This window comes from Mobula birostris, chromosome 8 (genome assembly GCF_030028105.1).
Source record: "Mobula birostris isolate sMobBir1 chromosome 8, sMobBir1.hap1, whole genome shotgun sequence".
NCBI lineage: Eukaryota > Metazoa > Chordata > Chondrichthyes > Myliobatiformes > Myliobatidae > Mobula > Mobula birostris.
Genome location: NC_092377.1, coordinates 21767286 through 21789230, shown reverse-complemented (window position 1 = coordinate 21789230; position 21945 = coordinate 21767286). Strand labels below are relative to the sequence as shown.

The window sequence follows — 21945 nt, the reverse complement described above, 5'->3', positions numbered from 1 at the left end:
GTGCAAGAACCACAGCAGTCAATTATACTGTTAGATCTCTAACTTAGTGGGCAAATGTGGTGGGGAAAGGGGTTTTTAATTATCACTGCATTCAAAAGATGGCACCAAAGTCTATCACTGTAGACTCTGTTCCTTAGAGTGGGGTTTGAACGCAAAACCTTCTAGAAAAAAAGTGTGGTATAATTGAGCCATGCTTGACATTATTACGGGACTAACTTGATGCGAGTAAAGGCAAGTTAAAATTCCTTTCTTCCTACAACTATAATAACTTGATAAAACCACTCTGGCAAATATATTCTCAATAGCTGCACTTCATTGATTATGATCAGCTACACAATAATAAATTGGGCAAGAATCAAGGTACAGAGGGTAGGGCAGGGCAGGACAAGGCAGGATTGGTGGGGTGGGAAAATATTAAAATTATGTTTCATACCTGAGTCAATATAAATTAGTGTGTGGTGTGGTGAACTCACTTTCCTTGCTCACGCTGTAAACAGGGTGCAGACTCATTGCTGCCTGCAATCCACAGCATAAGTGTTAAAAAGAAAAAAAAAAAATCCTTGCATGCTCTATTTATCTTTTAGGCTGGTACAACTGCCTGCATTTCTAAAACAGCTCAATTTATTAAACATCCGTGGTACTGATATGGCAAGTGGATTTACTTGTCGAGAGCAATGTTCTATTTGTTGGCCTAATAGTGCAATTCTCTCCTACAGTACAATCTCCTTGGTTTAGGGAGGACACAAGCTCTTTAATGTTACTGCAGCAGGAAACATTTAACCTTCTCTACTTTAAGAAACAATCAGAAATAAGTTATGAATCCACTCTTTTGGATGTAAACAAAAGAAAATCAATTACATTTCTGTGACAAAATAAAACACAGTTATTGTCAAAACCAATAACAGTTTTTTGTTTTACAAAAAATCTGTTTAATAGTAGTAATTTAAGCGATTGCATATAATCTGCAAATTAAATGTCATTTTCAGATGATAAATTAATTTTATACAGACATTGCTAATTACATTGAATCAATTTTAAGCCTCTTCATAGATTCGTCACCATTGTATGGCTCGCTGCACAGAAATACATTCAGATCTCAATAAAATACTTTGGTCAGTCTCTGGGGTCAAGATTTGCAAGTTGTCCTTGATTGGGGACATTGGATCAAACTTTTCACTGGGTTGAAACATCTTAGATTTCCTGTGGAAAACAAAATAGCCAAATCGTTAGTAGCCAAAAGTCAAATGTACATATAACTTTCTCCTCTGAATTAATCTACATCCTTGACAAGGTATAGAGTTGAACATTTCTTGGTATCAAATTCAGAAGATTGTAAGCTATCAAAATCTAATGCACAATGTAGGTGTAAGCACAACACACATACAGGAAACACCTTTGAAATTATGCGAGTCTTTAATTCTCCCCTTCCTCACGGCTTTTCCTTTGTACATACAGTCAGCCCTCCGTATCCGCGGGTTCCGCATCTGCGGATTCAACCAACCGCGGATCGGGAAAACCTGGAAGTTCTCTCTCCAGCACTCGTTTGAGCATTGTTCGCCTCACGTCTTGTTCGGTCGCTACTTGTGTTGTGTGTTTCAGTGAAAAAATGGCTCCTAAAGAGCAATTAACTAACCGCAGATCAAAAATACTGTACAAGTATCCCCCACTATCCGAAAGTAGAGCGTTCCTATGAAACCTTTCATAAGCCGAAATGGCGTAAAGTGAAGAAGCAATTACCATTAATTTATATAGGAAAAATTTTTGAGCGCTCCCAGACCCAAAAAATAACCTACTAAATCATACCAAATAACACATAAAACCTAAAATAACACTATCATATAGTAAAAGCAGGAATGATATGCTACTAGCAGAACCAATAGTAACATAGACAGCTTTCAAGATTCTTTCTCTCGGCGCGTAAGTAGTATGAATGGTGGACGCAGGCAAGTTCAATGCACGCACAATGTCTTATTTTGTTCACCACGATCAAAACGTTTAATTATGTCCAGTTTTACGCCAAGTGTTACACCCTTATGAGCTCTCTTAGGCTTTTCTGATATATTAGGACACATCTTGCTAACAGATGCACAAAATAAATGGAGATAAAGCACTCTGGCTGCTCCGGGTGCGCACTGCCTCTATAACGGCTTGCTGCAAAACAACTGTTGAACGCTATTTTCGCTTTTTGTAACACCCTTATGAGCTCTCTTAGGCTTTTACATAAGGGACTTGAGCATCCGCGAACTTTGGTATCTGCGGGGCGTGGTGGGTGGGGGAAGAGTCCTGGAACCAATCCCCCATGGATACGGAGGGCCGACTGTACTGGAAGTTTCATAAGCAAACACACTAATGTGTACCCCAGTATATGTAAAATGCAAAAAAAAGCCTCAAATATCATAATCATGAAAACAGGCAGTTGCCAAGCAGACCATCACCTTCTCAGCATTCTAATTAACCATACTTACCGCTTATACTCAAATTTCTTCCATAAGTCATTGATTGTGGCCTGTATTTCAGGCTTGTTCTCATTGTTTGGAGCAGATTTCAGTGATCTTTTCGTTAATCCACTGGCTTTAGCTGGTCCTGGAAGCTTCAGTTTAGTGTACTTTCTAGCTGATCCAGAGTTCAGTCTTTGTAATCCAGGAACCTGAACAGCAAGTGCATTTGGTAATTCCACCAAATCCCTGTCTATAATTCTGTGTTAAAACTATTAATACTGCTCAACACTAAAAAAAATTCTTGATTTAACAACAGTCATCTTTGAAGACAATTTATTTACTTGAGAATATTAAGCACATTTTCCATCCCAACGTAATTGGATCAATTCCCATTTGTTGTTTGAATTAGCTTAGACAGCTGACACTCTCACTAACTCAGCGGATGAAGATAATGGATTACAGACGCTGGGTTTGACAACCGAAACCAAATCATATGAAATAAGAACAAAAAACACCTGGGACTAAAGAGAAGAAATGGGCTTCCAATGCACATGTATTAAGATCTTTAATGTATTCGTCGCTGTTAACTTCAATCTGGAGTTTTTGCCAATACTTCTTTTCTAAGAGGTTAATACCTTGCTACGCCACAGATCTCCAGTAACATTCCTTCATAAAGTGACCATTGAGAGCCATGATTGTGAGAAAAGACATCAGCTGTATTGTCAGTCAATCCCATTCCCACTAATGACTAGATATTTCCAGTTAAGATAGAGACACAAGAGACCCCAGATACTGGAAAGTGAAGTAACAAATAATTTGCTGGAGGAATTCAGAGGGCCAAGCAGCATTTGTGGGACGAAAGTAACTGTCAACATTTTGTATAATCAGTCCTGATGCAGTATTTTGACCAGAAATGCCAACAATTCCTTTCCTCCCTTCGATGCATTGCAACCCATGAAGGCCTCCAGTAGATTGCTTAATACTAGTGAAATGTTGTTAAATAAATAAGTTAAGAATTCAGATTTACAAATTTTAATTTTAAATTAATTGGAAATAAGCTGCCTCTACAGAAAATGAATATCTAGCCAGGAAAAGCAACAAGTATATCAACTTACCCTATGCTTAGCAGTTATGGCAGTTTTCTCAGGTAAAGATAGCAGAGCGAGGGGACCGGAACTTTGATCATTAGATGTTGCATCATCACTTGCTTCCTTGCATCAAAAGAATTAAAAGATATTAATAAACAACCTAAAGCTATTTGCCAGTTCAGAAAATGCCTTGAAAGCATTTCAACATTAATAAAATTCAACTTACATCTAATTCAGAACTTGTGAATAATTGAGATGAATCCAAGGAATTTAAAGTGCCAAGAGAAGTCCGGATTTTGAGAGGTGATTGTGGGGAGTCCATTAGTTCGGAGTTGTCATCCTGGGATTTTTCAGATTGTTTTGGAAGGTTTGGTTGCTGCTGGTTTACATTCTGGTCAGTTTCTGTTACTATTTTACCGTCAGTACATTTATTTTGAGATGAGTGTGCCACCTTTCTGTGGAACTGCTGTAATACAGATAAACCAGAAGCAGGGCTCGAAATACTGGCTTTGGCTCTCATTCCTCCAGACCAACTGAAAGCACTTAAGCTTCTCCTGGGATCTGAATGAAAACCTGCAGGAACTGCATTTGCATTGGAGTTCAGATTTTCAAGTGGCTTTTCATCCTGTTCTCCTTCATTGCTGCATATACTCGACAAAATATCATTCTTCTCACTCTTAAAGGAGCCTATTGGGCTTGCTTCCTTCAACTCCTCTGTTGCATTAGATACTACACTGGTTTCAGTGTTCTGATCGGGAATACAGACTTCTTTGTGTGTACAGAAGAACCTATAAAAGTAGTACAAATAAAGTATGCAGAATAGTAAACATCAAGAAAAGCACTGCACAGCTCAAATTACATCTCTTCAGCATAAAATGTTCTCTTTGCGGTTAACTACATTTGTTAAATGCTAGTTGTTTTTTTTAAGTAATTGTTTTATTCCAGTTTTTAAATTCAGGGTTAGAGTGCAAACTGCATTTAAGTCATCTGCTGGGATGTTAACATCAGACGTTGTCAGTACAGGTAATGGAAAATTGTGATAATGTTAAGTTTACTGCAAGTTATTCACAAAGCCAAGGCACAGGCAAAGTGTCTATCTGCTAGCATGGCCCACTATGCTAACAATTTTCCTGGTAATCATGCGAGCTTGTACGGAATTAAGCAAAAAAAAAAACATTCTCTTATGTTTATACCCAGACAAGCTTAGGTTTTGAGTGCTTATGTTTATTTCACAAGATTCTTACAGGCTACTTCATTTCTATTCATAATGCTAGAGGCAAGCCCAGGGAACTTAGCCACTTTTAAATCCCTAGAACCTCGCAATTTAACATCATTTCTTTCAACTACAAAAACTTTATCTTCCAAGTTAAGACTTCCCAGGGTTGCTTCAAATTACTAATCAGAAAACTGAAGATGAACAAGAAATATGTTGTACATTCTAACTCTGGCAGTGCTCAGGAGCAGAGGAAGTTAAAATAAGATGAATGAAGGGGAGAGGATCAAAAAGTCTTCCAAATTTTGAAGGAATAACAGCCATATTATGCAAATAGAGAATCAGTGCAAAGAAATTGACTGTTACTATGTGTGACAGACTTCAGGAATCGATGATTTGCATGACTGCTGGTGTTTAAAGCCAAAAGAAAGACAATGTCCTTAAGAATGAAATGCTCAATAGCAAGACAGAAAAAACTTTCTGCAATAGATAACAATGTACAAATTTGATCAGAACTGATATGAGATGCCACAGTTTACACTGGAGGAAGTGGTTTCCAAACATTTTTGGGTTACCTCCCCCTTGGCTGCCAAACCACATCCACAGTGTCCCTTCTCTCTTTCCAGGTGTTATATAAAACTATACAGAATCCTGATTTACAATGCACAGTGAAAGAGAATAGGAGCTGCAAATTCAAAACAGTGACAAATAATTGCAAAACAAATTCAAATCCATTTAAAGCTACAAATAAAATGTTCAACAATTTTAGAGTGTACATCAGTAGTAAACTATTGACTTCATTGCTTTTTCACCTTTCAATGACATGGATGGGCTTGGTGCAGACTGAATATCACTCAGAAGAATCTGAGATCCCAACATTGAGTAATTTGCAGTCTGCTTCATTGCTTTGAAAGAAGTTGAGAACTGCATTCCACTAAATATGATGGGAAGACAATAAAGAACATATTGACCACTTTCCACAATGCAGGATAACATTCAGAGATTTCTTTCTGCAATCAGAAGTTTTGATGTTTTTTTTAAACAAACCTCTGCTTCAGCTCAGTCATTTTGTAGCAAGATCAATTCTTCTTCTATCCTTCCTGTTAATTCCTCATTACAAATGTTCAGCAATGAATTTATTACCCAATCTGGAACTTGGATTAAGAGAAGATCCTGAAATCTCTCTGATGTGTCTTTATGCAGTTCGCCCATGTGGCAACAGTATACTTGAAAATCATCATCTGCTATTCTCTCTTTCTCTTCCAATTCAGGGAGGCTCGGAAACAGGAAAACGTCATGGCGATCAGTGTTGCAGTTAAATAGGGATAGAAATATGGAGATGCCTGGTTTGACTCAGATAAGATTCACTGATTATTGATTTAATTAAACCTTGCAAATAATTCTGACAAATAAATAATGTCATGCCTAATATTCTTGAGATGATTACTGAATGAAACATTCGAGTCTTCAAAGAATTTCATCAGTTTCACAAGGTACATAACAGCATCTCAGACAGTTTCCTTTTGAAAGCTATTTGACCTCTGTGAGCAACAGCAAACATTCTAACTGTTCATCAATCTGACTACAAAGTTCTTGAAATAGTCAAGAATTAAGAGCATGGTATCTGATTTTATTTATCACTGTTATAACAGTATTTAATTACCTGCGCAGCCAATTTCTTAGGGGGTTTTTTTGCGACAAGATGTTGTCTGTGAATCACACAGTGAATGGTGAATATGTTAGGTACAGCTTTTTCTTCCTAAGAAAGTACTAACCTACGGTGTGTCCTATCATTTATGGTGCTGTCTTTTGCACAAGCAGGAATGATGGTGAGCAGAATGTCCTTCTCTTTGAAAAGTTGCTCAACAACCTGAAATATTGTCTTCCCCTTTGTATGTTTCTAGTCCGCTTGTAAATAACAACTCTTGAACCATGCTTTCATCTTTTATGAAGTGAACATAGCCAAGAAGCAAAGATTGACTCATCCAACTGCATAACAAATTCTATTGTCCAAGTATGCTGCATGTGTCTTCCATATTTTCAAACGTTTCATCAAATCGGCTTTGAAGAGAGTTATCGCTGAGTGGAATTGCTTTAATTATTTGGTCCGGTGACATGTGCAAAACTATTCTCAGAACCTCCCTTACTGCTGGCAGAATCAATTCTTCTCCAATTGCATGGGGCTTCCCAGATTTAGAAATGAGTAATGAAATGTTGTATGAAGCAGGAAGACCATCACTGTTTTGTTGTGAAGTGATGGCAAACACATTTTGAAGTGTTTTAAATTTCTGAAGGTTTTCGCAAAGAAACTGAAAATACACCAAGTTCTTGTTTTCTTTATCAGAGTGCATCTTTTCAAATGCTCAAGGAGCCTGTGCGGTTCACAGGAATTGCATTATTGCGTGATTTATAGGAATTGTGTCACTGCATGATTAGAGTACGGGTATCGTACCAGCTCACACTGTACCATAGTAGTAAATGGAAGTAATGCGTGGGCCAGGACCGAAAATAACGCGATTTCTTCAGTCCAGATTTCTCATGATGTGCCAAATACAGAAGTGTCACATTGTTTTTCAACAACTATAATGTGCTTCAAGCAAAGTCTAAGAGAACAGTGGGATAACAAAGATAAGGTGATTACCTGATCATTATAATCAATTATGAGGCATTGAGGATGAAATGCTTATAAGTAATTCATTTCTTGAATTAAGCTGCTCCCCTTGCTTTTAAGCACCTCCCTACTGCCCCATCATCTCCCTTAGAAACTCCCACTACCCTCACTTTGGGAACCACCACTCTTAGAGTATCAGCAGAAATAGATGAATGGGATCAAGATTTCAAAATAAGCACAGAGAAACTGATATATTCTACATGGGATGATAAACAAAACAAAGGTAATAAAAAGAAGGCATCACCCAACTTAACACAATCTGAGAAAAGGAAAGGCCTTGTTGTGGACAACTTTAATGCAGGTGTTCAAGATAAATTTTAAATCCACAGAATCTATCCCAGCCCCTTTATTGACATCAGGCTGGGAAAAGGAACAAGTACCATCTGAATGGACCAAAGGGTTAAGAAAAAGAATGCTTAATAATTGCAAAAAAACAGCCAATTTTTACATTTTTGCCTGTACTGAGCAAAGTACTGCACAGGATTATATTTCAGCATATAAAGATCTTTCTCATAAAGATCAAGGCAGTTTTTACTTTCATGGGCTCGAAACTAGATCTTTGCTGTGTTTTTAAAAAATTACACAGTGTTGCAGGTGCCTGGAACGCACTGCCAGGGGGGTGGTAGGGACATTCAAGTGACTCTTAGATAGGCACATGGATGAAAGAAAAATGAAGGCTATGTGAGAGGGAGAGGTTAGATTGATCTTGGAGTCGGTTAAAAGTTCAGCACAACATCATGAGCCGAAGTGCCTGTACTGTTCAATGTAATATGTTCTAAATATTCAAAGAACTACATGTTTTGTAAAGGTAACTACCAAAACTTCAGTGTCCAAGAAGCCTTTTGACATCATTCATGGGTAGTACATTCTGGAAGCATATGGAATCGCCTTCCGTATAACTAGCATCACCAAAAGCTTTATTCTTATTTCACACACAGTGTTGAACAAAGTAAACTCAAAACTGAAGTCAAAACAAGAATGTGTAAGGGTGTGTCATGTTTGTAGTTTTATTCAGTACTGCCACTGACTCGTTAATATGATGGTTAATAGCCACGAGATATTAAACACCCTTCTTATCATTTGAAGACTCGGCCCTAATTCTCTATCACATGTACAAAGTGAAGTGAAAATTTAAAGCAGTATGACAGATATTACTACCTTCTGAAAACAGAAAGCGAGTCAGAAAGTGAAGCGGTGCAGCTAATCGGAGGGCAAATTGGCAATTTAATCTTGGGAGCAGATGGCAAGGCCAACATACTATAAGAGAACTTTGCAACATTTTTTATTAAGGTAGATGCTGTTGTTGGAATCTTGAGTTACAGGATCAGAGCTGTACAGCATAGAGACAAGATCATGACCCACCGCATCTTTGCTGAGCAACATGCCTATCTACGCTAATCCCACACCTTCCGTATCCCTTTATACCCTGCTTATTTGAGTAGTTGCCCGGAGGCCTCTTAATTCAACTGTCATTCAACCATACATGTAGACACAGCCAAACAAAACAGTGGTCCTCCAGGCCCAAAGTGCAAAACACTGTACCAACAGCACAAAGTACATATAAGTAGTCATAGAGTCACAGAACACAACAGCACAGAAAAAGGCCTTTCAGCCCATTAGTCGATACTAGATAATTAATCTGGTTAGTCCCATCGACCTGCATCTGACCTTCATACCCCTCCCATCGATGTAGCTATCCAAATTTCTCTTAAATGTTGCAATTGACGCAGCATACACCACTTGCTCTGGCAGCTCATTCCATACTCACCACCCTGAGTGAAGATGTTACTCCTCTTAAACTTTTCCCCCAAAACTTTTCACCTTTCACCCTTAACACATGACCCTTAGTTGTAGTTTCACCCAACCTCAGTGGAAAAAGCCCGTTTGCATTTACACTACCTATACCCCTCAATTTTGTATACCTCTATCAAATTTACCCTTAATCTTCTATGTTCTAGGAAATAAAGTCCTAACCTATTCAACCTTTCCCTATAACTCAGGTCATCATGTCCCAGCAACATCCTTGTAAATTTTCTCTGTACTCTTTCAATCTTATTTACATCTTTAATGTAAGTAGGTGACCAAAACTGCACACAATACTCCAAATTAGGCCTCACCAAAGACTTATACAATTTCAACATAACACCCCAACTCCTGTACTCAATACATTAATATATGAAGGCCAAAAGCTTTCTTTACAGCCCTACCTGTGACACTGCTTTCAAGGAATTATGGATCTGTACTCCATGATCCCTCAGTTTTACTGCACTCCTCAGTGCCCTACCATTCACTTTGTAAGTCCTACCCCGGTTTGTCCTCCAAAAATGCAACACCTCACTTGTCTGCATTAGATTCTACCATTTTTCAGCTCATTTTTCCAGATCTCAATACAAACTTTGATAGTCTTTCTCACTGTCCACTACATCCCCAATCTTAGTGCCATTTGCTAATTTGCTGATCCAGTTAACCATATTATCATCCAGATCGTTAATATAGATGACGAACAATGGATCCAGCACTGATCCCTGAGTCACACGACTAATCACAGGCTTCCAGTCAGAGAGGCAACCATCTACTACCACTCTCTAGCTTCTCCTGTGAAGCAAACCTCTAATCCAATTTATTACTTCATCTTGAATGCTGAGTGACTGAACCTTTTTGACCAGCCTCCCATGCGGGACCTTGTCAAATGCATTACTAAAGTCCAATTCCATAGATTCACCACCCTCTGGCTAAAGAAATTCCTCCTCACCTCTGTTCTAAATGAATGTCCCTCTATTCTGAGGGTGTGCCCTCTGGTCGTAGACTCCCCCATTATAGGAAACAAACTGTCCACAGCAACTCTATCTTGGCCTTTCAACATTTGATAGGTTTCAATGAGATCACCCTTCATTCTTCCAAATTCCAGTGAGTACAGGTCCAGAGCCATCAAACGTTCTTCATACGTGAAGCCTTTCATTCCTGGAATCATTTTCGTGAACCTCCTCTGAACCTTCTCCAATATCAGCACAGCCTTTCTTAGATAAGTGGCCCAAAAAATATTCCAAGTGAGGCCTCACCAGTGCCTTATAAAATCTCAGCATTACATCCTTATTTTTACGTTCTCATCCTCTCAAAATGAATGCTAGCATTACATTTGCCTTCCTTACCATCAACACATCCTACAAGTTAACCTTTAGAGAATCCTGCAATAGGACCCCAAAGTCCCATTGCACCTCAGAATTTAACCATACACTCTCCAACACTATATTCCATTTGCCACTCTTTGCCCTTTCTCCTAATCTCTCCAAGTCCTTCTGTAGCCTCCCTGCTTCAACACTAACTGCCCCTCCCCCTATCTTCATATCACCTGCAAACTTGGCTACAAAGCCATCACTGTCAGCCAAACCATTGACATATACGGTAATGTAAAAAAAGCAGTCCCAAAACCGAACCCTGTGGAACACCACTAGTTACCAGCAGCCAATCAGTAAAGGTTCCTTTATTTCCCACTCTATGCCTCCTGACAATCAACCAATCCCCTAACCATTCTAGTATCTTTTCTGTATTACCTCTCAAAGTGCAGTGATATTATGGTCACTGTCTCATAAGGGTTTCTTTACCTTAAGCACCCAAATCAAATCTGGTTCATTACACAACACCCGATACAGAATAGCCTTTCCCCTCGTGGGCTCAACCACAAGCTGCTCTGAAAATCCACCTGACAGGCATTCTACAAATTCTCTCCTTTGGGATCCAGCCCCAACCTGATTTTCCCCAATATACCTGCATACGGAAACCCCCAAATGACTATTTTAATATTGCCCTTTGGATTTGCGTTTCCTATCCCCTGTTGTAATCTATAGCCCACTCCCTAGCTACTATTCGGAGGCCTGTACACAACTCCTATCGGCGTCTTTTTACTTTTCCATTTTCTTAACTCTATCCCCAAGGATTCTACATTTTCCGACCAGATTTTGCCTCTTTCGGAGGATTTGATTTCAATTTTACCAACGGAGCCACAACGCCCCCTCTGCCTATCTGCCTGTCCTTTCAATACAACATGTATCCTTAAGCTCCCAACTATAATCTTCTTTCAGCCATGACTCAATCTCTAACTGTGCTATAAGATCACTTACCTTATTCTATACATTGTGCACTTTCAAATATAACACCTTTAGTCCTGTATTCATTTATTTTCAATTTTATCCCCATGCTACACCACAACTCATCCCACTGACTGCAATTTTGCCCTATCATCTACCACATTCCTCAGTCTCGCTACACACTGCATCTACTTGTATACCAACTGCCCCATCCTCAGCCCTATCACTCTGGTTCCTAGCCCTCTGCTAAATTAGCTTAAACCCTCTCCAACAGCTCTAGCAAACCGGCCTGCAAGGATACTGGTCCTCCCTGGGTTCAAGTGTAACCTGTCCCTTTTGTACAGGTTGTACCTTCCCCAGAAGAGATCTTAATGATCCAGAAATCTGAACCCCTCTCTCCTACACCAGTTCCTCAGTCACACAATCATCTGCCAAATGCTGTTTCTTCCCCTCACTGTCACGTGGCATGGGCAACAATCCAGAGCTGGAGGTCCTGCTTTACAGCTTTCTGCCTAACTCCCTAAATTTTCTCTTCATGACCTCCTCAGTTTTCCTACCTTTGTCATTGGTGCCATTATGCAACAAGACATCTGGCTGTTCGCCTTTCCCCTTTAGAATACCGTGAACCCGGTGCAAGATGTCTCTGACCCTGACATCTAGAAGGTAACATACCATCCGGGTGACTTTTTCCACATTCAGAGAATCTCATGCCCACCCCTCTAACTACGAAATCCCTATCATGACTGTACTCCTCTTTGTCCCCTTTCCCATTACTGATTTCAGGGTCAGTAGCCCATAACTTACTGGCTTATTCTTGGAGCCTTTCTTTAACAATGGAACAGCACTAGCTTTCCTCCATTCCTTTGGCACCTCCACCGTGGCTAAAGATGTTTTAAATGACTCTGCTAGAGTCCCTGCAATTTCTGCAATTTCATCTCACAGGATCTAAGGGAACACAGTTACCTACTTCAATTTGCCTCAAGACAGCAAACACCGGACAGGCTGAGTCAAGATGGCGCCAAGTGGCCGCCTCTTAGTTCATCTGCGAAAAACAACTTAATTCCTCTCTTTAATGTCTTTTTTTTTATCCTTTTCAAGGTGGTTGGGGTTCTATCGAGGTCCTGATCTGAAAGTGACACTCAAACTGCGTTTTCTTTTTATATGGTTGATGAGTTCCTGTTCTTGGGTGGCGCCTCTGGAGCACGGCCCTGCATGGTCCTGTGGACGACCGAATTCAGGCCAGTGTTGTCGACTGAGGCATTGCGGGAGATAGAACATCGGGATTTTGCTGAGGCAGATATATTGAAAAACAACGCGGAAGACTGTAATATCATAACAACGACTGTCATTCTCCCCTTTCGCTGTGAAAATGGGTGATATCTCTCTGTGCCTTGTCAGTCCTGCCCCTCTTGCAATCAAGTCTCACGAATGGCTACAATGCCATTATTCCACGTGCTGATCCATGTCCTAAGCTCATCCGCCATTCCTACAATATTTCTTGCATTACAGTATATGCAGCTCTGAACACTAGGCCCACCATGCTTGACCTTTCATCTTTTGACTTTGTATGTTGGCTTAACGATATTTTTTCCCCCACAGCCATTCCACTATCCGATCTGGTACTCTGGTTCCCATCACCCTGCAGCTCTAGTTTGAACTCCCGTCTCCCCACACCACCCCCTCCTGTGCAGCACTAGAATAGTTTTACTATGATAGCAGTGAAACACATGGTCACTAAAAAATATATAACCCAAGTCCCTGAATATCATGACCTGAAGATTGATAGTGTATTGGATGTTGTCCTACATGTCACGTCATGTTCTGCTGTAAGGTTTGAGACCTAAAATACAAGTTGTTTTTCTCTCTTTGCTACAGGTATCTGAAACATTTCATGTTTTTATTTAAGACACATTCGTGAATATGAATGAACTAAAAAACATCGATAACATTGAGGTAAATGAAGATGATATGACAAGCATGCTGGCTGGCATATATGGTTGGCTTGTTTCTATGCTAAAAAACAATGGCTAGATGACAATACCAGGAAAATAGGCCAATAATGTTTCAGTGGGTTTATTCAGATGCATCAGATCTTTCAATACTGTATTGAAGCAAGGCCTTTGGCTCAGTGAGTCTACACCAACCGTCAAGCGTCTATTAACAAGAATCACATTTTTTTCTCCCCATATTACAAATAAAATGCCGCCAGATTCTCCCACTACCTTCATACAACTTACTGTGGGCTATTATCCAATGAACCCACACATTGCTGGCAGGTGGGAAGAAACAGGAAGAGGTAAAGGAATCCAACATAAAGGCAGGGAGAATGTGCACACACCTACAGTGACAGCACCAGAGTTCAGGATTGCACCAGGGTCACTGGAGTTCTACTACTTGTTTTGCTCTATGTAAGACATTATCCAAGTTGCTACTGATAGCAACCAAGAAAATAATTGTAGTAAGTGTCCTGTTGGGAAAATTAGATTAAGGTTAATTTTATCCTGCCATAAGAATATTGTAGCAGAAATGCAGTAGCACTCCAACTTAGCATTACTTAACAGCATCTAATTTTAAAAAATCACCAATGATACTTTACCGGCTTCTGGTTCCAGGAACAACGACAGTGCCCAAATCTTCTTTTCGTTTTTGTAAAATAGTAGCAAATCGGTTCCGGATCTTGGAGTGTGATCTTGGGCTTTCCTCAGTGACTGAGCGGTCCGAGGGCACCTCCAGTTCAGGAGGAGATGGTCGATCCAGGCACTCTGAAACATCTTTTTTCGTTTTCTTATCATTTGGAAATGTGTACTGACTTAACAAGTCTCCATCTGACAGACTTTCATCTGGTGGTTCAAAGCAAAAATTTTTAAGCTAGCAGTATTTGTATACAACAATAGAATTACTCAGTTTTGTTTTAATTTCATCAAACCCTCCTGAAAATCAGTTGGTTAGATACAAGCTATTGATGATTTCCCACCAAAGAATATTTCTATTACTCTATCTAGACAAGGACTGTTTGAAGAAAGTATTCTGATCAGAACACTCTTTCCCCCCCACAGAAAAATCCATTACAATGCATAAGAGACCTATTTAATGCAAGTGAGATTAAGAGGAAAATCAATAAATCAATGATTTAAAATTACTTATCAGGTAACCCATATTCCTTTAAAGGAAGAAAATTTTGAGAACTTCTGACATCTTCAGAAATACAAGACTGTAACATTAAAAAATGCAGAGGCAAGAACTATGAACAAAACCAGAAAATGCTGGAAACTAAAATTTAGAGTTCAGATGGCATCTGTAGAAAGTTAAACAGAGTTAGTGTTTCTGAACAAAGGTCTTCAATAACTAGGCCAGTTATGTTCCTGAGGAAATCAAACTTTTGCTTTACAGTACAACCTTACAGTACGGGATAGCTTTGTTGATGGATAATTAATAAAAAAATTAATAAAAGATCCAAAACTGGTTTGGTATTGTCACAATTACTGCAATACAGTGAAAAATTTGTCTTGCATGCTACCATTACAGATCAATTCATTATGATAGTGCACTGAATTGAAACAAGAGTACAGAATAAATTATTACAATTACAGAGAAAGGAGGTGGAGCTTAGGAGGGATGATGGCACTAAACAGCAACTCCTTTGCTTGCATCTTCGGAAGCAGCTCTATTTCCACCATTAGTATCTTTATTTTTCCCTTTCAGGGTTCTTTTGAAGACCCTGACCTGGAGTTACATGCAGGCTTTGGTTCTTTGCGGGAATGGGACCTGTTCTTGGGGTTCCACGACTGGTCATTATTCGACATGCCAACGATTTGGCCCAAGAGTCTCGATCGTGTTCGGAAGCCTAAGATCTCGGGGCTCTGGAGATGGGCGGATCTTGGGTTGGTGTCACGGCAGGAGATTCGTGTTGTCGGGGAGGCCAGAAAATCTTTCGCTGTGGGCCCAAAGACACGAGGTCTTTGCGATATTCAGACACAGAGCTCGAAAAAGTGACGAAATGGTCTTTTAACATTGTAAACCAGTGGGTTGTTATGTCTCCCGCTCGCTGTGAAAATGGGGGACACCTTCTTCTCCCTTGCCAGGGAGAGAGAGAACTTGTGGGTTGTCGAATGTCGGATGAGATGTGAAGCCCTGTGTCTGTGTCTTTGCTATCGCTTAGCTCACGCTTATGCTCGGTAGCGGTGGGGGGAGGGGGGATTGTTGCTCGCCACGGCTTACGCATGGGAGGGGGGAGCTGGGGGGACTTTGGGGTTCTCGTGTTTAACTGTCGTTCATTCTTTGGGGCACTTCTCTTTTCGTGGATGTTTGCAAAGAGAAAGTATTTCAGGTTGTATATTGTATGCATTTCTCTGACATTAAATTTGACCTTTGAACCTTTGAGAGTGCAGTGCAGGTACACAAAAAAGGTGGAAAGTCACAAGGAGGGGAATGGGAAATCAAGAATCCATCTTATTGTACTAAGGAACCATTTAAAAGTCTTATAGCAGTGGGATAGAAGCTGTCCCTAAGCCTCATGAAACATATCTTCAGGCTTTTTTATCTTCTGTCTGACAGGAGAAGGAAGAAGACAGAGTGTCTGGGTGGGTGGAATATTTGATTATGCTGGCTGCTTTACTAAGGTAGTGAGAAGTGTAGACAGAGTCCATGGAGGGGAGGATGGTTTCTGTGATGAACTGAGTGGTGTCCACAGCTCTCTGTGGTTTCTTGCAGTCGTGGGCAGAGCAGTTGCCATTATGCATACAGATTGGATGTTTTCTACGGTGCATTGATTAAAAATTGGTGAGGTTCGAAGGAAACATGCCCAATCTTTTTTACCACCCGGAAGTAGTACAGACACTGATGAGCTATCTTGTCTGTGGCTGATACATGTTTGAGCCAGGACAGGCTATTAATGATGTCCACTTCTAGGAACTTTGAACTCTCAAACCTCTTGACATTGGCACTGTTGGTGGAAACAGGAGCATGTGCACTGTCCACATTCCTAAAGTCAATAACTAGCTCACTCAATTTGCTGACATTGACGGAAAAATTGTTGCCATACACCATGTCACTAAGGTCTCCATTTCCTTCTTGTACCGACTCACTGTTATTTGAGATATGGAGTATTAGAACCATAGAACACTACAGCACAGAAAACAGGCCATTCGGCCCTTCTAGTCTGTGCCGAAACATTATTCCGCTAGTCCCATTGACCTGTATCCAGCCCATAACCCTCCAGACCTCTCCCATCCATGTACCTATCCAATTTATTCTTAAAACTTAAGAGTGAGCCCGCATTTACCGCGTCAGATGGCAGCTCGTTCCACACTCCCACCACTCTGAGTGAAGTAGTTCCCCCAAACCTTTCCCCTTTCACCCTAAAGCCATGTCCTCTCATATTTATCTCTCCTAATCTAAGTGGAAAGAGCCTATTCACATTTATTCTGTCTATACCCCCCATAATTTTGTAAACCTCTATCAAGTCTCCCCTCATTCTTCTACGCTCCAAGGAATAAAGTCCTAACCCGTTCAATCTTTCCCTGTAACTCAACTCTTGAAGACCCGGCAACATCCTAGTAAATCTTCTCTGCACTCTTTCAATCTTACTGATATCCTTCTTATAGTTAGGTGACCAGAACTGTACATAATACTCCAAATTTGGCCTCACCAATGTCTTATACAGGGAACGTCGACTCAGACCATGAGAGGCCTGCGTCGGGCATTTTCATGCCTTACAAGGTGCAGATTGGAAGTCTGTGTGGGGCGCCACTCCTCGCACAGACTAGAGCAATGTGTGATTAAGTGCCTTGCTCAAGGGCACAAACACACTGCCACAGCTGAGGCTCGAACTAGCGACCTTGAGTTCACCAGACAAACGCCTTAACCACTTGGTCATGTGCCCAACACAACCTCCCAATAACATCCCAATTCCTATACTCAATACTTTTGATTTATGAATGCCAGGAAGCCAAATGACTTCTTTACAACCCTGTCTACCTGTGACGCCACTTTCAGGGAATTATGTATCTGAAACTGTGCTATCATGTAGATAGGGTGGTGAAGAAAGCTTTTGGTATGCTGGCCTTTATTAATCAGAGCATCGAGTATAGGAGTTGGGATGTAATGTTGAAATTGTATAGGGCATTGGTAAGGCCAAATTTGGGGTATTGTGTTCATTTCTGGTCACCGAATTATAGGAAAGATGTCAATAAAATTGAGAGAGTACAGAGGAGGTTTACTAAAATGTTGTCTGGGTTTCATCTCCTAAGTTACAGAGAAAGGCTGAACAAGTTGGGTCTTTATTCTTTGGAGTGTAGAAGGTTGAGGGGTTACTTGATAGAGGTGTTTAAAATTATGAGGGGGATTGATAGAGTTGACATGGTTAGACTTTTTCCATTGAGATTGGGGAAGATTCAAACAAGAGGGCATGGGTTGAGAATTAGAGGACAAAAGTTTAGGGGTAACATGAGGGGGAACTTCTTTACTCAGAGAGTGGTAGCTGTGTGGAACGAGCTTCCAGCTGAAGTGGTTGAGGCAGGTTCGATGTCGTTCAAAGTTAAATTGGATAGATATATGGACAGGAAAGGAATGGAGGGTTATGGGCTGAGTGCAGGTCGGTGGGACTAGGTGAGAGTAAGAGTTCGGCACGGACTAGAAGGGCCGAGATGGCCTGCTTCCGTGCTGTAATTGTTACATGGTTATATGGTTATATCATCTGCAAACTTGTAGATGGAGTTAGACCCAAATCAGGCCCTACAGTGATGAGTGTACAAGGAAGCAGATGCAGCCTCGTAGGTTGCTAGTGTTGTGAATAATTTTGGCAAAAGTGTTGCTGTCTATCCTTACTGATTGCAGTCTGTTGGTAAGGAAGTCAAAAGTTTTGTTGTAAAGGGAGGTGTTGAGTTCCAGGTTTAGGAGTTAGGAGATGAGTTTGCTTGGAATTATAGTATTCTGCAGATCTATAGTCATGAAACAACAGTCTAACATAGGTACCTTTACAGTCCAGATGTTCCAGAGATGGATATAAGACCAAGGAGACCAAGTCTGTTGTTGACTTGTTTCAGCACCGGGCAAATTGCAGAGGGTCAAGGTTGTCTGGGAGGCTGAAGTTAGTGTATGCTTTGACCAGCCTCTCAAAACACTTCAAGATGGTGGATGTCAGAGCAACCAAATGGTAGACATTAAGGCACATTATCTTGTTTTTCCTCAGGTACTGGAATGATAATGGTATTCTTAAAGCAGGTAGAATCCTCAGATCGAAGTAGGACGAGGTTAAATACGTCTGCTAATACACCAGCCAGCTGATAAGCACAAGATCTAAGGACACTCTATAAGATTTGCAATAGTGACTGAGAGCTCAGGTGCATTGGAGCCTATTGGGATGGATGGTGACATTCCATAAGACCATAAGACAAAGGAACAGAAGTAGGCCATTCGGCCCATCGAGTCTGCTCCGCCATTTTATCATGAGCTGATCCATTCTCCTATTTAGTCCCACTCCCCCGCCTTCTCACCATAACCTTTGATGCCCTGGCTACTCAGATACCTATCAATCTCTGCCTTAAATACACCCAATGACTTGGCCTCCACTGCTGCCCGTGGCAACAAACTCCATAGATTCACCACCCTCTGACTAAAAAAATTTCTTCACATTTCTGTTCTGAAAGGGCGCCCTTCAATCCTTAAGTCATGCCCTCTCGTACTAGACTCCCCCATCATGGGAAACAACTTTGCCACATCCAATGCCCTTCTATTTAAAAGTTGCATAGAACACTTTAAGTTCATTGAAGAGACGCTGGCAATGCTGCCTGACTTCGTTTTAGAGGTTGCCTATATATATACCTCTGTAAGTCCAAAGTAGAGTCCCAATCCAGCCATCAGTTGTGGCAAGGCGTATATATGAATATATAAGCCTTGCCACAACTGATGGCTGGATTGGGACTCTACTTTGGACTTACAGAGGTAAAGACACACTCAGGATAAAATAATACAAGATTTTGAAGGGGGAAGAGGTATCCAAAGTGAAATCCAATGGGGGGGGAGGGGGGCGAAGGTAGGAAAAACAGCCTCTACAGAGGCGCTATGATAAATTAAGTGGCCAAGTGTTGGGTATTTGAAATTGCAACATTACGTGAGCTATTTCAAAGGAATAAATGAAAGGTTTGTATGGGATTGGGAGATGCAGAAGCAGGCAATGCAGTGAATATGCTTGTAATCAAGATGATAGAAGTAGGAGGATACAATTACTAACAAAGCGAGTCACAAATTAAGCTGAAATTATTACCATGTAGTAACAAAGTGGCCAAGTTTCTGCATTGTTTGAATACTAACAAGAGTTATGTCATTTGTTTTCCAGTATTTAAACTTTAAATTACTTGGTGTTATCATTTCAGAGGATCTGTCCTGGGTTAGGCAGATGTGCCATTATGAAGAAAGCACCACAGCACCTCTACTTTCTTAGAAGTTTGCAAAGGTTTGGTATGTCATCAAAAAGTTTGACAAAATTCTATAGATGTGTGGTGGAGAGTATATTGACTGGTTGCATCACAGCCTCATATGGAAACACTAATGCCTTAAATGGAAAAGCCTACAAAAATGCAATGGATATGGCCCAGTCCATTACAGGTAAAGCCCTTCCCACCACTGAACCCAGTTACATGCAGGAAAGCAACATCCATCAAGGGCCTCCAACATCCAGGCAATGCTCTCTTCTTACTGCTGCCATCAGGAATGTGGTACAGAAGCCTCAGTAGCCACACCACCAGATTAAGGAACATTTGTTTCCCCTTAAGCATCAGGGTCTAGAACTAGAGGGGATAACTTCACTCACCCTATTACTGAACTGTTCAAACCACCTATGGATTCACTTTCAAGAACTCTTCATCTCATGTTCTTGATATTTATTGCTTTTTTCCCCCTTTATTTTTGTATTTGCACTGTTCGTAGTCTTTCGCACATTGGTTGTTTGTCTGTACTGTTGGGTGCAGTCCTTTTTTGATTCTATAATGGTTTCTCTGAAGCTCTGATGCCTTCAAGTTTTTCACCATTTGATAGTATTCGGGTTATTTTCTAAGATCAAATTGAACAATCTCACATTTGAGAGCAATTCTTGGACTGCAATTCTTAGACAGCATGAACTTTCTCAGGGTATCATTTGAACAATGGGAACTAGCAACTTTCAGGCTAACGAACGGTCAGAAAGAGGGGAAGTGTAGCTACAGGCGCGATGAGATTAATTTTAATGAGCCTGAACATTATAGTTTTTTGTAATCCATTAGCTGTGTCATCTTTGGTAAGAATGTTATCATAAATTCTGACAATTGTATTACACATTGAAATCTATTTGCCAGTCACACAACTCTTGATTATAATGCCATTTTTTGGCTTTCTATCCCATGATCCAAGCCATTAAAAATAGTGAACAGTCATTGCCCCAACAGATGGTGCTAGTCACCATTAGTCACATTGTCAACTTAAGATCCTGAGGTTTCTACCGATTCTGTCTACTTCCACTCTAGCCATCATATTCATCATACAGGTCAATAAATTTTCCTTAAATCTCACAAGGAATAATCAGTGAGGATGTAGGATAAGTATTCAGAATATATGAACTGGGTTGTTTCGTTAACTAGCTATTTTTAAAAAGAAAGCTTACCTTCCCTTACTCTTTTAGCCAGTACCACTCTGTTGAGATGTTTTAAATTTTTAATATTGATCACTCGTTCCATATCTCGGGTGCATGGTTTTTCTGGTGATAGTTCTGCTTTTGGGACTGTAAGTTCATTTCCATATGGTCTATATTCTTTGTTCCATATACTCAGCATATGCAGAGCTTTCTTATTTGTCTCATTGTCATTCCACCCACTGGACCTTCTTGGCAGAATCTAATAAAAGGAAAATAATAAGTAGCCGAACTTCTCTATTGGACCGAAGCAGAGAAACATACATCATAATTTCTCCTTTCAAAACATTAGGACTTCAGAAGCACTCCACTGACTGCAATACGTTCACAGTTATAAAAGGGATACCCTTTCATCAATTTTCCAGTAAGACTCCACAAACACCAAAGTTATGTTTTAATTAATTTGATTGTGGTTCAGTAGAAATCAAGAAAAAAAAAGTGCGTACTTTTAAGTTCAAGTTAAACGTATTAGAAATTCTGAATGGAAACCAAGTAGTAAAATTGGAATCCAAAAATAGGACTGCTTTTGCAGCAAGAAAATTTCATTTATGCACGTTGTTTTTTAGAAGCTATTTATAATGCCTATTTCACATGCATTTCAGAATAGCTTGACATATTAACTCAGAAAATGACAATTTGAGATTGATGCAAGCTGAAGGCAGTATCTGTCAGTCACTGTTACGCATTTGGCAGTATTTTTCTCGCAAGCCCCATGCCCATCTTACAGAAGCAATTACTATCTGCTCCAGGATAGAAGCAAAACAAATTACATTATAGTAGATGATATCA

General features: G+C 40.2%; 1 protein-coding gene across 1 annotated transcript in view; it reads right to left on the bottom strand.

Annotated features, from left to right (window-relative positions):
- Positions 1 to 892: 892 nt before the first annotated feature.
- Positions 893 to 21945, bottom strand: part of exo1 (exonuclease 1) — a 43716-nt gene continuing 22663 nt past the window's right edge. Inside the window, exons 9-14 of the mRNA XM_072267022.1 lie at positions 21130 to 21358; positions 14092 to 14335; positions 3753 to 4314; positions 3554 to 3649; positions 2466 to 2647; positions 893 to 1200 (exon numbers count right to left, since the gene is read on the bottom strand). Coding sequence (XP_072123123.1) covers positions 1056 to 1200; positions 2466 to 2647; positions 3554 to 3649; positions 3753 to 4314; positions 14092 to 14335; positions 21130 to 21358 — 1458 coding nt within the window. The 3' untranslated portion in view covers positions 893 to 1055. The remainder of the gene's footprint in view (positions 1201 to 2465; positions 2648 to 3553; positions 3650 to 3752; positions 4315 to 14091; positions 14336 to 21129; positions 21359 to 21945) is intronic.